The sequence below is a fragment of the Antedon bifida genome, chromosome 5 (assembly GCF_963402885.1).
Source record: "Antedon bifida chromosome 5, ecAntBifi1.1, whole genome shotgun sequence".
In the NCBI taxonomy this organism is placed as follows: Eukaryota; Metazoa; Echinodermata; class Crinoidea; order Comatulida; family Antedonidae; genus Antedon; species Antedon bifida.
The window spans coordinates 1,862,537-1,879,333 of NC_136230.1; the positions used below are offsets into that span (position 1 = coordinate 1,862,537).

Sequence of the window (16,797 nt, forward strand, 5' to 3'; positions counted from 1 at the left end):
TGTGGGGCGGGGTGGGAGAGGAGTAACCCCAGCTTTGAGACAACCTCTCAGTTGGTACCAAGCTGCAGCTGGTATCATCTTCTATATAATCGTCTTGTTCCTCCACTTTAAACAAATACAATTCTTTTAAAACATTTTAAAATAAATATAAATTAAATTAATAATTAAACTTATTCTGTACCATATTGCAACTGTAAAAAAAAAGACAATGAACTTTTTGGTCTAAACATTTTTTTCAATGTTAAATATATTGGTTTTTGAAAATAACATTTTACAATCTTCAGTGAATAACGAAACAATTAATCCTTCCAAGTTCCAAAAAAATAAATTACTGCATTTTGCAAATGTATATTATATCAGAAAGTCTACAATTCTACATCCTACATAGATCATTAGTTCATTGTCCTCATTGTTGTTATCGAGAATAGCTTTCTGTATGTGTACCACCAAATATGGATACATTGTCATGTAAAATTATTCAGTATGTACTGTAGGTCTCTCTGGTATGTCATCCGCCAAAATTAAACATTTAGGTGGTTTTAAAACAATGACTGTGTTAAAACAATCACTCTAGCTCACAAATAAAAGTGTATTTGTGTTATTCCTTCTCATTTAGACAAGTTTTGAATCCAATAAACTGCCACCTCTTCTCTAGCGTTGCTCCAACTCCAAATAGCTCTTGTTTAAATACAGTAGGTAACTTTACTAGTATCGACTCTATTTCCTTTGGAGTGACCTTTGGGTCGAGTCTTTGAAGGTATGACCAGAGGTACTCAATCGATGCTCCAAATGGATGTACATGAAGAAACGTTGCCAATAAGCCTGAAGAAAGTGGTTTTGAAATGTAAATGGTTTAAGTTTAACTTTGTAAATTCAATACGCAAACAACTGAATAACAAATAATTGAACAAATAATCAGTAAAAATACGAATTTCAATTATACTTATGTATTTGACTTTAAAAATAAAAAGTGTCCCCTTAATAGATTGGCTATAACGCTAAAATACATTTTGATATGTAATTTATATTTTATTTAGTAGTTATTTAATATTCTTGAGAAAGTGTTCCTTAATAGAAATAGGGGTGTCCTAAAGGAGAGGTTTTATTGGTAAGCATTTTATAGATATGCGGACACTACTGTTCAGGTACCCCATTTTGAGGTCACAAATATTCAGAGGTCACAAATATTCAGAGGTAACCACTGTTCAAGTGACACAAACAACAACACCACTAGTATAATTAACCATAGGTGACATTTTGGTACCAGATGTGTCCTCCTAACAGGTTCAACTGAACTCTCTTGATACTTACCAACAAGCATACCATGTTTCTCTGTCAACACTGCCTCTGTGACATCACTGCTTCCATCCTTTGTGCTTGACTGTTCCTTGTTGTCAGATTCTGTTTCACCAGATGTTGTCGTTGTCTTGATCCAATTGGTCAATTCAGATGGTTTCTATGGTAAATTATTTAAACTGTTGTACTTAAAGGTCTGTCTACACTATCAAACTAGTTTGACAAATAAAGTGTGATGTGCCAAAATATAATAGTAATATCCCCAAATATGGTAGTGATATGCCCAAATATGGTAGTGATATGACATCATGTCCATATTTGGGCACATCACATTTTTTTTGTCACATAAAGTTTGATTGTGTAGACAGAAGTCCATAATAAATATTTAACAAATTGGCATATTGCTGTTGTATTATACGCTCTATAAGACAACCATGTATTTCTCTTGCAAACTTCGTAAATCTGTAAACATAAATCTGTGCTTACCTCTGGTTCCTTCTTCTTATCTTCTTCAATTTTCTTTAGTTGTGATTTGGATTCCATTAATTGCTAAGCAAAATATATTAACATACTTTAATATTGTGTGTGCAAACAATTAGGAAATACAGTCGAATCTTCCAATTTCGGACACCCTTGATTTGGCATAATATGTCCAATTTTCAAGAAATTCTGGTACTATAGTCTGAATGGATTTTTTTTTGGTAGTCTTTACTAATAGCCAACTCGCATTTAACTGTTGATAACTATTGATGATTTAACTACAGTAGTGTACAGAATACAATGCCTGTATCGTGCTGTATGTGTACTCTACACTCAAATTGTAAAATTAGAAATATATATATATATATAAATAAATGAAAGACGCTAGTAAATTACCAACTGAACATTTTATTGCACTACAGGCTGTTTCATGAGTATGAACTCAATCTTAAGGTGCTTGGCTCTGGATTCAGAGCCAAGCACCTGAAGATTGAGTTCATACTCATGAAACAGCCTGTAGTGCAATAAAATGTTCAGTTGGTAATTTACTAGCGTCTTTCATTTATTTATATTTGGCTCTACATTTTGTATCGAGCACTTTCGCTTTCATGATCTGCGTTAAATTCACCACGATTTATATATATATATATATATATAAACACAAGAGGCAAAGAACATTAATTCTAAACCGCCCGGTGATATACTGAAATTTAATTAATTAATTTGAAACGATAAAGATATATACATTTTTGTTGTGAACACTATTAGCATTTTGCAAAGCATGCTCGTTGAGTTTGTGCACTCTTTGTGTTCATAATCAGTGTACCATGTCCCACATAACTGGCTCAGCCTATATTTTGTGCCAGTTCTACGGAACATTTCGAAACCTGAGCTGCACTGACGAGATCTAATAAGATTACAGTACTGTCTGCAGATTGGATATATTATATATATCATACGACATACCTGTTGCATGCCTAGCAGCGCATGCTGTAATGCTTTGATCTGCGTGTCCTTCTCTTCATATTCCTTGATACGCTCAGCTTTCACAAGCTCAACCTCGTTCTTGAATGCTTCCAGTTGACATTTCATCACATCATTCTCATCTTTTAGTTTTCTCATTTCTTGATGAATACATTCAATGTCAATTTATTTCACAAGATCGCATATTAATTGATTAATAAACACACTTCCAGCTTTTAACAAGCTAGTTATTAATAAATGCCTTGTGATACATTAATATCAACTAAACAAATGGAATGGGAAATTAAGGAAAGCCCACAAGGAGTGACATTTTAAATTAGCTAACATTCAAATAAAGAGATTGAGAACAATTATAGACATATCAGGCAAATTAGGAAAGAGTTTTTAAAATTGACTAGAAAGTTCTCCGCAGAGGAGATAGGCACCACTGGGAGATATGGCTTATGCCTGTGTATCGTATCATGATGAGTACTACTATTGTATCTCATCTGCTACACCCCTACGATCATCTAGGTCATGGGACTACTAGAACTAGAGAAAGTTCTTTAAAAAAGGATTTTCTGAAGATGTTACCTTCATCATTTTCAAGTCTAGGCTTCTTAGCGTCTGACATTGCTTGTAGGTTGCTGGCGGCGTATGCCTGTGCACTTTGTACTATCAACATTCTCTTTGTTTCAATGTCCATTTCAGGTTCTTTTTCTTTTGTCTCTACTTCTATTTCGTCATCGGACACATCCATGTCTGCTTCTCCCTTCTCATTTAAAATCCCACTCATCTCTCCCTGTTGGCTTTCTTTTATTTCCTATTAAAAACAAAGTTGACAAACTTCAATTATCAGTGCATTAGTTTTAGTTGATATTACTGTATCACAGTTTTGTTAACAGCAGGTAACAAGTGAAAATATCTGTGTGCTAGCAGATTGTATCCTCCTGTAAATAAGGTATTTAAAGTGTACTAATACAATACCATTCAAAGCTACCTACTGTCAAATATGTATTATTACCATTTTAGAATTAAAAAATAAATAAAAATACAAAAGATGTAATATTAGCCAAGTTCAGCACTTCATTTCACAATTTTACCAAATTTCAAAATCCTGGATGCACCACTGAGAATGTAAAGTACTGTACACTATTCAAGAAAAATGTATAACTTTTTTTTTACAAGTGAATACCATTTGAATTCATTTGGTGTCAATCAGCCAGAGTATACTCTATTTTTGCCAGAAACAAATAATAAAAATAACAATAAAAGAATGAAAACTATACCAGTGTTCCTTTCTGAATCTTAATAGTAAGAGGCTTTATTTCGACTGAGTTAGTACTTACCATAATACACCATACACTACTTACCAAACCCAGGAGGACTTGTGTTCAAATAAATGTTATTGTAAGAGATAATTTGTTTTGTCCTTGCGAAAACCAGGGTGTAATATCGAATAATAACCAAAGCTCCTCCCCTCGACTAGATGAAATTGAATTACCTGGTTGTATTCATACATTTCACAGATGAAAACATCGTCTAGACATGCGCACATGCAATGTATACATCGTCTAGATGTATGCATGTGCAGTTTAAACGTCGTCTAGACATACGTAACCGGATGTGAAATGTACACATCTTCTAGATGTTTTATGTGCAATGTACACATCGTCTACACATATGTATGTGCAGTTTACACATCGACTAAACATACGTATGTGCAGTTTACACATCGTCTAGACATACGTATGTGCAATGTACACATCGTCGAGACATACGTATCGGTATGTGCAATGTACACATCGTCTAGACATATGTATGTGCAGTTTACACATCGTCTAGACATACGTATGTGCAATGTACACATCGTCTAGATGTTTGTACATGCAATATTTCAGACTTGCACAATTACTGTTATATGATGGTGATGAATCTTTACCTGTGCCTGCTTCTTCCAGACGTCTATGTTCTTTCTTTGAGGCTTTGTGAAATGATCCCATGCTCGTTGCTTGGTTGCACTCACAAATACATTCTCAACCAGGCTAACTATATGAAAGTAGTACCAAGTACATATAGACACTTACATTGAAATACACAATATATTCCTATATACTCACATAGTAATAACACCAACGTCTATTTGAACTCAGATTACGTTTGAATTAGACTTAATAATATCAAAGAACAGTTTATTGGTACAGTGTTATGTTAAAACTAGTATCTCATAATGCATGTATTTATAACAAGTGCACGATTTTCGTTGAGCATGTTACTTAGTTCAGTTTTGTTAGGAGTTGATTATCAAGGGTTAAGTAGATACATTGGACGTTTAAAATCATGTGGGTAGCTGTAAATGATGTAATGCACTTAATACAAGCATAAAATGGAGAAGGATAACATATAGAATGAAGGTGATCTATGCAGTAGACATCACGTAGGTCAATCAATGGAGGTCATCTCTGCAAAACTATACTCACCAAATTAATCTCAAATTAACAATCAAAATCCCATCAGAGTTTAAAAATTGAAGACTGCTGAAATGGAATCTTATGAATTAAGTTTGAATTTGTAGAATATACATTACTCTTCTGTATAAATCCATCCAATCAGAGTTGACAATCATCATAGTGTAATATTACTGTCCAATCAAAAGGCTTTATATTGTTTGAATTCTATATCTATTAGTTTTTACATTCAATTCACACGTATTATGACACTACTGTTTAATTTTACCCTAATCAACCAATCATATACCATCTTACTGCTTTCATGAAAACATCCAATCGAAAGCTATGTTATAGTCAACACAGATTCAGGTAAACCAATCAAAAGGCTTCTTATTAAATCAGCCACCACCAGTTTTGCTGTCATCATGAAACTCACTTGCTCAGTGCAAAACTTTTAACAACACTATTACTTACATTGACTAAAAAGACAGTGCATCCTCTGTATGTACACATTCTTGGCAACATCAAACTCATCATTGTATGTTTGCTTTTCAATCATTAATCTTCTAACTTGGCTACGAACAAAAAGGCACAATAATGGTCTTTAAAATGTCTTATTATATGTTTTTTTGAGGGCGTGTGGCGCAGTGTGTTGGACGTTGGACTACTGATGGTGAGACCAAGGTTCAAATCCAACTCTCGCCGGATTGCTTGTATCCGTAGGCAAGATACTTTACTTACGTTTGCCTCTCTCCACCCAGGTGTATAAATGAGTACCCGGTTAGATCAAGACACAACTTTGCACTGATTACTAGCTGCATTATGGGAGTATGTTTCCATACGTGTTTGATCCAAAATGACTGGGGTAATAATGTCAGTAGGTCAATGAGCGTCTTTCTTAGACAGATACTTGCGCTTTACAAATTTCCATTATTATTATTTGAAGTAGTTTATATCAGCTGCTGCTTTTACGGAGTCCTTGATTGACATCAAAGTATGATGTCGTGAATAATGCCAATCGGTGTCAATCAAGGACTTATGAAATTTGGAAAAGCTCTAAAAAAATCCGTAAAATTAGCAGCTGATATAAAGTACTTTAAAAATTGCAAAACGTTCGGCGTGTTTCCAAAATGTATATTACATGTATTGTTATTTTGCCATTATTGAAATTAATAAATGTTCTTGAAATAAAATATTGATATACTTGATGAAGTCAATGAATCGATTTAGTTTAATGCAAATCAGTTACACAATACAGAAACCAAACATGCCAACATTTATAGCAGTAAAGCTCTGTCTACACTTTTGTGATTGTGATGTGCCCAAATATGGTAGTGATATAACATCATCTTGTCCATATATGGGCACATCACATTTTTTTGTCACATAAAGTTTGATAATGTAGACAGAGCTTTAGAAAACTTATTACAAAAAGTCATATTTGACAATGACAAGAGAAGCCAGCTCAATTGAAAGAAAATGGCACCGAAATCAAGAAATAATGATGATAACAATTTGATGATTGATTGATTGATAATATTGATAACAATTGATTATTTTGTTACCTGTTTGTTAACTGAATCATACTATAAAAGTTGCTAGATGTTCTTTTAGAGCAGTCGCCTCGCTCAAGCCATGATATCAACTGACTTGCTGCTTTAACAAAATGTTCTTCACCTAAAATAAAACATTTTTATTCTCAATAAATTGTATTTATGTAATTTTCTGTCTTAACTACTAAATTCTGTCAAGTATGATAATTGAACAAATTATTAATAAAGCATTGTCTACGCTATAAAACTTTATGTGAAAACAAAATGGGATGTGCACATTATATGGACATGATGATGTCATATCACTACCATATTTGGGCATGTCACTACCATATTTGGGCACATCACTTTTTTTTGTCAAACTAGTTTGATAGTGTAGACAGAGCTTAAAACAATCCAGTTGAAAATGACATTTTTAGGGCTAGCTCGCCACAAAGTCTTTTGATTAATAGAATTTCTGTTTTTCAACTGGCGTTACTTTTTGAGTTTTGCCCTCTTCCTTCATTTTACAATTTATATTGGATATTTGTTCTTATTTTATTGTGGAAGAAATAAATGTTGATTTGAATTAAACATTAAATTTACAATAATTTTTCACTAATAATTTTTACATAACATACTTTTTAGTTTTTCTGCGAGTGCAGAAGATTCGTGGTCCGAGTACGGAATTGAAGTAACTGGAGGAGAGGGCGGTCTCATCAACTGTTCTTCCATGCGATGTCGATGACGCATTTCTCTTGCATATTGTCGCTGCCTACATTCAAAGTCGTAGTGATCGTCACGCGCCTGCGCGTAATCGACATGTATACGTCCAGTATTGTCTGGTTCTTTGCTGTTATTTATGCTTATTCGATAACCTGAAAAACGTAAAGTTAAAAAAATTGTTGCCTAAAAATTGTTGGTTTTCACCTTTCTTAAACTTTTAATAGTTTAAATAACATAGGTTAATATTTATTCGCGGTATTAGACGTACCATTTATTTTGTATCAACAGCATATATATATTTCTTTTACAGTAATATTTCTATAAGTGTAATCTAAAATAGGTTATGAAACGAGCCGAAGCTCTTAAACACATTAATTAATATCCAATTAGCAATTATTGTTCTACTTACCAGATAAATATAATGCCTTATCAACTGATATCTCATCGTTAAATCTTACATGACAAAAGTTTTTCTTTCCTTTACGATAACTAACAATCTCTCCGCAAAATGTAAACATTTCACGCACTATGTCTCCTGTGATGTTTTCTGGAAGCCCACCGACGAAGACAGTACGACAACCGAATGGTTTCTCACGAACAGATGGAGGGGGAGCACCTAAAAGAAATATTGCCGACGATCTAAAATTACTTGCCCTCAACTTGAATGAATGATTCATGATATACATGGAAGCATTGCACACAATTTTGTGTTGATTTCATTCGATAATATAAATTTACAGCATTATCTAAATGCTATGACAATAAAACTTTAAATCAAAAAGATTTTTTAAAAAGTCATATTGCTATACCCAAGGCAATTATTAATTATGAAGATTAAATATATTCTTATTACCAGCAGGGGGAGGAAGTAAAGTTACTGCACTTAGATGTATGGTCTCCTTCCGTTGCACAATTTGTGGAGGTAAAACGTCGTTTCCACCAACCATTCCTCCATGAGGAAGTCCACCGGCATGAGGAAGTCCACCGGCATGAGGAAGTCCACCTCCATGGGGAATATTGCCTCCATGCGGGAGACCGCCTCCGTGAGGGAGACCGGCACCGGTCATACCACCTCTACCGAGTCCGCTGTTATCAGCACCAATATTACCAAATCCTGTCATTATTCCTCCTCCTCCGCCACCGTCACCCATTCCCATACCATTCCACATGGATCCTTCATTCCATACGTTCATTCCAGTTCCCATATTTGAACTATTCATTCCGTGTCCCATTCTTGACATATTCATCATATCTGGGGACAAAATGATTCATGTAAACTCACAAAATATAATGTACTGATCTGTACGCTGTAGTACAGCTGTTAGAGCTACCCTTTTAAAATAAAGTTGAATAGATAAAATAAACTGCTACTCATTTTGATTAAAGGATAACTTGACCGAAGACCATATTTTTACGACGTATTAGGGATGTACATATGATTTCAGAACAATCGCGAGATTAAGGATTTCGCCGCACACGCTTGCCGTACAGCCTTCGCCGTAAATTGCTGTGACGTCACAGGTGCATCACAAAATCTAAGTTTAATGAGTCCAGATAAGCAAAAGAAACAATGAAATATATTGTTTACGATTTATTTACAAAGTGAAATGTTCGCAATTTGCCAGACTTTAAATTTTGAGATGCACCTGTGACATCGGCGATATCCTTAATCTCGCGATTGTTGTGAAATCATATGTATATACCTAATACGTTGTTAAAATATGGTCCTCGGTCAAGTTGTCCTTTAACATAAAATATTATAACATTGTAAACCTCGATTATCTTTCTTTCCACCGTCGTCCATTGATGAACTCACTATGACCTTTGGCCCTGACTTGGCGCTAAATTGAAGTGGTTGATCATTATTTGCAGGGTCTATACCATGATTTCCAAGCACTGAAAAAAAAACGGAATAATATCAAACGATGGACCTGTAATTATCATTTTGATACTGGTAACACAATTATTTTTTTTATAATTATTTAAAAAGTATTACTATAGGCTTAAATAACATGTTTTGTTATAGTGTAAATATTTGGTAGAGTTTAGAGCCAGCAGTACTGAATCCTTACAAGACATAGCATTTTGGCCTCCTCCTAGATGTAGACTCTGCTGCAGAAAAAATGGCGCAGTCATCTTGAAGTTGTCAAATATACTTTTGCCAACTGAAAAAAAAAGTGTCAAAAAACAAGACACATTCATTTAAGTTATAAATATTAACAATAACATATTAATATTTATCTATAAATATATTATATAATCTATTTAATATTTGAATGGATTTATTTTAGCATATTAATAACATACTAACTAGATATCATGGAAGAAAGATACGTTGAACAAATTTGGTGGTTTAGGATAAAAGCACAGAATCCTTCACCAACATATAGTATAGGCTACCCAGGCCTAGAGCTGATCATCTCATTATGCCACATCACCCTCACCTCACCGATCCCCCTCGCGCTCGACCTGACTATTTTTATGTCCAATAATATCATTCACAGAACAATAATGCCTGGGCCTAGCTTATTCTCATAAACCAAAATAAGAATATACATACTGTATTACTGTCGTATGGTTCTTCAATTATAGAACTGATCCTAAATGCGTAAACATAGGTCAGTTGTTTTTATTAATGGAATGGAAAAACGTTGTTATTACACAAAGAATTGACGGACATCCATCATCATGTTGGAGAGAGAGGGCGCAGTTCAAGAAATGTGGACCTGGGGAAAAAGAGAACATTATTGACATTATACACAGTAACACAACAACACATCATATCAGTGATGACCTGGTCCAGGATGTCCGAGAGTACGTTGGTATTTATTTGTATATTTTATTGTCATTTTCGATTGAAACACTAGATTTTCATAACTCGTACATTCTTATTTGGTTTACTTAGTTTAACGTTATTAACATTTACGAGACAGTAGCACCATAAACCATCCATATAGTAGAGATATTAACTCTATATGGCATATTAAAACTATTGTATTGTAGAGAGCACCTTCCTGACTTCTATTGTTTTTTTAGTATTACCTGATAAGTCTTCTTCCTTCTTGTCTTGTCATGTCAAAGTATTGTTATATAAATGACAGTGCAGTTTTCTATTATTCTATACTACTATGGTTTGGCGTCGGATAATTGAGTAGAATTAATGCATTTTGTATGATATAATCTAAAAATGCCAACTTGATGGCTACCAGATGTCTCTATGTAGACGGTTACCTGAACCAGTACTATATATATTACATACAATTTTTTAATTTCTTTTTTTTTTTTGCCATTAGTTTTTGAATTAAGATGTGCCATGCAAGAATACCAGTGGGGTCGGTTGGGGTCAGATAGTGAAGTTGCTCAGCTGAATCAATGTAATGATCCGTCATTCAAACTAGAGCCAAGCCAAACGTATGCAGAGGTACGTATGTTGGTGTGGAAATGTACCAGATATACTCATGGAATTCCCCTGCACAGATCGTATTTTATATAAATAATTATATTTAAAGCATCTTTGCCTTGTTTGTTTTTAACCTCTTGCTACGGCCTTGGAACCCATTTTCCCGAATATCTATTTTCCCCACTTTTCCATCTCTCCGTCTGAGCATGGAGGAAAATTTCCTCCATGGTCTGAGCTTATGAAACTTTTCCAGAAATCATGATGCAATCTCATGAATTCACTTTCAATCATACAATTTTTTGTTTGTAAATTATGGTTAACCATTTAGTAATATAAACATATATTTGTGTTTTAAAGCTCTGGATGGGAACACATCCCAGAGGGCCATCAATAATCAAGAGTGGACCTCTTGAAGATCGGCCATTACTTGACTGGATCAATGAAAATCCTCAAAGTCTTGGCACCAAAGTACAAGAGAAATTCCACAATAAGCTTCCGTTCCTGTTCAAGGTGCTATCTGTCAATAAGTCTCTTTCAATACAGACTCACCCCAGTAAGGTAGTGGTTACCATTTATCAATCTTTTTGCTTGAGTCAATATAGTTAAGAAGTACTTAAGTGAATAACTGAATCTTTATCTAACCAGTTATTATTATCTTAAAGAAATACACTTTATCATCTTAGATTGAATACTTTTTATATTTTATTTTCAATTAGAAATTTTACTTTCTTTTTCAAACAATGTTCAAATCATTGTTTTTATATGAATGAATTGGTCAAACTTAAAAATATGCAAACATTTCATTTCATTTCTTTATTCGACAACAAGCAGTCCAGGGGTTGCGACAGCAACAGAGCGCCATAACACATTTGTGTCCGCAACCCCTGTAACATACAACTTAATACAAGTTAAAAATGAATATAAAATATACTGATTATATTACAAATTTAATTAATTTGTATAACTGTGTTACACAATTTAAAATACACCTATACAATTAAAATAAAGTTAGCGTTTATCAAGCAGATATTTTTTCAATTTCGACAGGAAATTTTTCAAAGGATGAGTAACTGCTTGATCTTTGATTATGGGGGGTAGTGATGACCATATAACAGGAAAATTGTTGATAGATGAATATTTTAAAGTATCATATTTGCTTAGGTCATTTTGAAGACCAAAATCATTGACTTAAAACAAAGACTTTTTTGCTAAGCAAGCAAAACTTGATAAATCTGACTGATATCTTGCCAAATACAGTTGTTGTACATCAAGGTGGATCCAACTTCATTACATAGTCAAATTACTGTGAGAAGTTCAACCTTCAAAGGGCATTTTTTTTTATTTTCAAAGGAACATGCCGAGAAATTATTCAAAGAACGTCCTGATAAATATCCAGATGACAACCACAAACCAGAGATGGCGTTGGCACTGACGCCTTTCGAGGGATTTTGTGGCTTTCGACCAATTAATGAAACTGTCAGATTCCTTCAAGGTAAAAAATTGTTAAGCTCTTCACTCTACACTATCAAACTTTATGTGCGACAAAAAAAATGTGATGTGCACATATATGGACATGATGATGTCATATCACTACAATATTTAAGCACATCACACTTTTTTGTCAAACCAGTTTGATAGTGTAGACAGAGCTTAAAGGTGGCAATCCCGTTCACAAGACAATCATATACACAAGACGCTCTACATAAATAAACATAAACAAAGTCTTATTACAAGTCTTTGGAAGTGGAGTTGTAATTTGTCATTAGAAAAACCCTTACATATGAAAGGACTTGAACCCAGGACCCTTGGATTGGTAGCCAAGCATCATAACCACCAAACCACAACTCCACTCTGTTCAATTTATCATTTATTTACAAATAAAATAGATTCCAACTAATTGAAAAATTTTACTTTAATATTTGTAGACATCCCAGAATTAAATGCAGTAGTAGGTGCAGACAATGCTAAGACTCTCATAGACACATTCAATGCAGGTGGAGACGTTTCGAAAACATGTCAAAGCGCCCTCAAGAGTTGCTTTACTGGGTTAATGACGCAAGACGCTGAGATAATTGCATCTCAGCTCAGTTCACTAGTTGAACGTTTCAAGAAAGTTGGTGAGAATGTGATGTCATATCACTACCATATTTGGCCATATCACTACCATATTTGGGCATTTTTTTTTAACAAACTAGTTTGATAATGTAGACAGAGCTTAATAAAACCATTTTTTAAATTAGAATCCAGCGATGTTTCTTTAGAGCACAGTCTACTACTGCGACTACACAGTCAGTTTCCAGGCGATGGTGGTTGTTTTGGTGTATATTTCTTCAATAGAGTGTTACTCCAGCCAGGCCAAGCTATGTTCTTGGGGCCTAACGAGCCACACGCGTACCTCTTAGGAAGTAAGTTCTCTTCTTTGGCTTACCATAACTAAGTATGCAACCCTTATGTTTAATTTAATGAAAATGTCTTTGTTTTTTGGTATCCGGTTTTACTTACTTATTCCGTGGTAAACCTAAACTTATATGACTAGATTCTTCCATTTAATTCTGTTTCTATTGGGAAGGTGCTCTAGACATCAATGCACAGTTTGTGTATACTGCTGTACTTTTTTTTTTGTTTCTTTCAATGAAGGTAAAATAATATATATAATATATGGTTCCAATAGTATAATGGAGTGACTGTATATTACAATTAAGATACCATTACAGTGCTGTACACATTCATTCACAGACTGCATTGAATGCATGGCGTGCTCCGACAACGTAGTTCGTGCCGGACTCACACCAAAATTCAAGGACGTACCGACCCTCTGTGAAATGTTGAACTATGACCCTGCTCCACCTACCTCTAAGATTTTTCCATCTACCATTGATACTAAAGATGAGTTTGTCACTAAGTATACACCCCCTGTACCCGACTTTGCTGTTGATAAAATTGAGGTAAATTTATAATCGTTCATGCATAACTAGTTTTTAATGCTATTGGCAATTTTGCATAAGTGTTATTAAAATATTATTGTTACCTTGGTTGTAGAGATTTATAATCTCATTAAGCTGGTCGTCTTGTCTGCAATTTTTCTAGAAAGCCTCGTTTATTGGTGTTTGATTTACTTTGATCGCTTTACCATACATAAACCTGTTTCACACAAAATTAACATGGTTTTTATATGAAGTGCTGTATAATTAATAAATTGAATTTAAATATATTAATATATATAGGGATAATAGTGATATTAATAAATTAATGCTTGATATACTGTTGCTGGTTCTATTGATGGTGATATCAGGGAACATATAATTTACTGCAACCTGTGACCTATGACCTAAGCATATTGTGTCTTTGGTCATCGGCTTGGAACGAGAATTCATTCAAACTGTGTTCCACGTACCAATGACCTTGCATTTAAAGATGTATTGTCCCCCTGAAAAAATAATTTAAAACACTTCTGTTGAATATGCCATTTTAATGTCACATAATGGTTATCCACTTTGACCAAAAATTAGATCAAAAAAAATGTATTTACCTGAAAAACAGTAATTTAAAGCAAAAAATAGTCAAATTGGCTGCCAGCCAATGGATTTTTGGTTGAATGTAACCATTTATTTTGTCATTTTATAAGTGAAAACATTATTTTTTTTCGCTTTTTTTTTCCAAGGAAGTGATTAACTTTATTAAAATGACAAAATAATCTATTCAAAGTCTGATTTTATTAATCTTTATTTTTCATGTTTTTGGGGGACAATACATCTTTAAACAATGAATTAACATAACTAGGTCCACAAATAGAAAGCTCCCTACGTATGTTGATTGATTGATTGAAAACAATAATAATAAATGAATGCTGTATTTTCTCAGGTTGTTGGCAAAGTTGACTATACGATTACTGCTTTTGACAGCGCAAGTATACTACTCGTCATAGAGGGCGACGCAGATGCTAAGTACAAACAGCCATTTAAAATACATCGTGGTTCGGTCATTTTTATATCAGCCAATCAAAGTCTTTCGTTGACATGCCAGTCAGATAAACTCCTTATTTTTAGAGCCTATTGTCCACTTTTCTAGGTCATTTATAATATATTAGATCATATACCCTATTGTCCACTTTTCTAGGTCATTTATAATATATTAGACAATATCCCTAAATTGGAATTATTGAACACAAAATAGGAGGATGTGTGCTTGTAACAGGTGTTGGTACTTAATTCAGTACTGAGATTGTGATACAATAAATCTATATTATTATTATTATCTATGAATTAATATTTATATAATACATGCAATATTATTTAAGTTGAAAATGTCAAAAATTAACACTATAAATACACAATATACGTAACTATTAAATGAACGTGTGCTTTCAGTTACTAGGTTACAGATTATATTTATTTCTGTTTTGGACAAATTGTGGTTTTTGTTATTGACATTAAATCCTCATCTGCTCCAAAATGTTAAATGATTTGTTCTTTACTACTGTAACTAGTTGACACATAAAAAAACACACAAAGAAATAAAATTATATTTTAAAATTACCTGTAAATTTTGTTCCGTGTACAGCATTACAAAGAAACGTTATATTTCAACACTGCCCTCTATAGTTGATGACCAAAGATTACACAACCTAGAAAACAAAAGAAATCTTGTCTGTAGCTTTCTCTCATCTCCAAGTACTGTAGGTTTTCATTGAAACAGGCCATACTGTATATAAATGTGTTTTGAGATTGGAGAAAATGGTCTATGCAAGGATATGTGACAAACAGACAATCAAACATGTTTTCTGAAATTCCAAATAACCTGAAAAAAAAAGATTAAACCCGCGGATCCAGGATTGTTTAAATGGGGAGTGGTTTTATAATATTAATATTCTGTCAAAAATAGATATCAAAAAGTACTTCATAATTTAATTTTAGCTCTCTGTCAAAAGAAGATGGGGAGCAAGCGACCCAACACCCCACCATCCAACCCAAACTGTATCAAGATTATTATTATAGCAATTTATATAAATTAATAAATAATTGCAATAGTGTATTAGATTAATTTAATAAAAATTAAAGGTAAATTCACAAAAATTATTATATTATTAAATTGATGGTTGAATGGTGACATTGTGGTGTTCATCCAATAATCATTAAACACTTCTCAAGAACAAGACTTTAATTAGTAAATACAATAATTTCATAGAATTCCAAATAATATTAAATTACAAGAAATATAATTAACATAGTCTATCAAAGCCATTGTATCTTTTTCAATGCCAGTCAATTGGATGACTCATGTTGTGATGTCATTGTGTCAAAGGTCATGTAAAAACTGTGTTCTTGATCACTCGTTAGGCGAGTGCTTTGTGGCGATCAGCTGATTGCAACTTACACACATTGTGACTAGAGTGTTCATACAGTATCTACAGTGTCCTAACATCACACACATCATTGTGACTAGAGTGTTCATACAGTATCTACAGTGTCCTAACATCACACATATCATTGTGTCGAGTGTTCATACAGTATCCACAGTGTCCTAACATCACACACATCATTGTGACTAGAGTGTTCATACAGTATCTACAGTGTCCTAACATCACACACAGCATTGTGACTAGAGTGTTCATACAGTATCTACAGTGTCCTAACATTACACACATCATTGTGACTAGAGTGTTCATACAGTATCTACAGTGTCCTAACATCACACACATCATTGTGACTAGAGTGTTCATACAGTATCTACAGTGTCCTAACATCACACACATCATTGTGAAAGTAGTGTTAAGGAGTGTTCATACTGTACATAACTACAGTGTCCCATCAACATCCCATTCACACACACACATCATTGTGACAAGTGTAATTACGGAGTTCACACAGTACCTACAGTGTCCTAACATCATCCCATTCACACAAACACACACCCACATCATTAGAGTGTTAAGGAGTGTTCACAGAGTACC

General features: G+C 33.7%; 2 protein-coding genes across 2 annotated transcripts; one reads left to right on the forward strand and one right to left on the reverse strand.

Moving 5' to 3' along the window:
* Window positions 1-23: 23 nt before the first annotated feature.
* LOC144843699 (ecto-NOX disulfide-thiol exchanger 2-like) lies at window positions 24-10,145 on the reverse strand. Its single transcript, XM_078700591.1, has 14 exons — window positions 10,008-10,145; window positions 9,520-9,612; window positions 9,221-9,343; window positions 8,301-8,699; window positions 7,857-8,063; window positions 7,363-7,599; window positions 6,755-6,866; window positions 5,664-5,764; window positions 4,682-4,788; window positions 3,334-3,562; window positions 2,743-2,900; window positions 1,783-1,845; window positions 1,312-1,456; window positions 24-822 (listed from the first exon to the last, which is right to left on the reverse strand). Exons 2-14 carry the CDS (start codon window positions 9,581-9,583, stop codon window positions 599-601), a joined length of 2,169 nt encoding a protein of 722 aa, XP_078556717.1. The 5' UTR covers window positions 9,584-9,612; window positions 10,008-10,145; the 3' UTR covers window positions 24-598.
* A 5-nt stretch (window positions 10,146-10,150) lies between these two features.
* LOC144843700 (mannose-6-phosphate isomerase-like) lies at window positions 10,151-15,505 on the forward strand. Its single transcript, XM_078700592.1, has 8 exons — window positions 10,151-10,261; window positions 10,741-10,868; window positions 11,205-11,405; window positions 12,198-12,339; window positions 12,773-12,964; window positions 13,088-13,252; window positions 13,584-13,792; window positions 14,709-15,505. Exons 1-8 carry the CDS (start codon window positions 10,237-10,239, stop codon window positions 14,913-14,915), a joined length of 1,269 nt encoding a protein of 422 aa, XP_078556718.1. The 5' UTR covers window positions 10,151-10,236; the 3' UTR covers window positions 14,916-15,505.
* The last annotated feature ends 1,292 nt before the right edge of the window (window positions 15,506-16,797 follow it).

Excerpts from the sequence above, each read along its gene's own strand:
- LOC144843699 (XM_078700591.1), bottom strand. The coding sequence starts at position 9,583 with ATGACTGCGCCATTTTTTCTGCAGCAGAGTCTACATCTAGGAGGAGGC. Across the intron at positions 8,700-9,220 it reads TGGAAAGAAAGATAATCGAG|ATATGATGAATATGTCAAGA; the intron begins GTTTACAATGTT and ends TTTTGTCCCCAG. Across the intron at positions 5,765-6,754 it reads ATGATTCAGTTAACAAACAG|CCAAGTTAGAAGATTAATGA; the intron begins GTAACAAAATAA and ends TTTTGTTCGTAG.
- LOC144843700 (XM_078700592.1), top strand. The coding sequence starts at position 10,237 with ATGACCTGGTCCAGGATGTCCGAGA. Across the intron at positions 10,869-11,204 it reads CAAGCCAAACGTATGCAGAG|CTCTGGATGGGAACACATCC; the intron begins GTACGTATGTTG and ends TGTGTTTTAAAG. Across the intron at positions 12,340-12,772 it reads AACTGTCAGATTCCTTCAAG|ACATCCCAGAATTAAATGCA; the intron begins GTAAAAAATTGT and ends TAATATTTGTAG.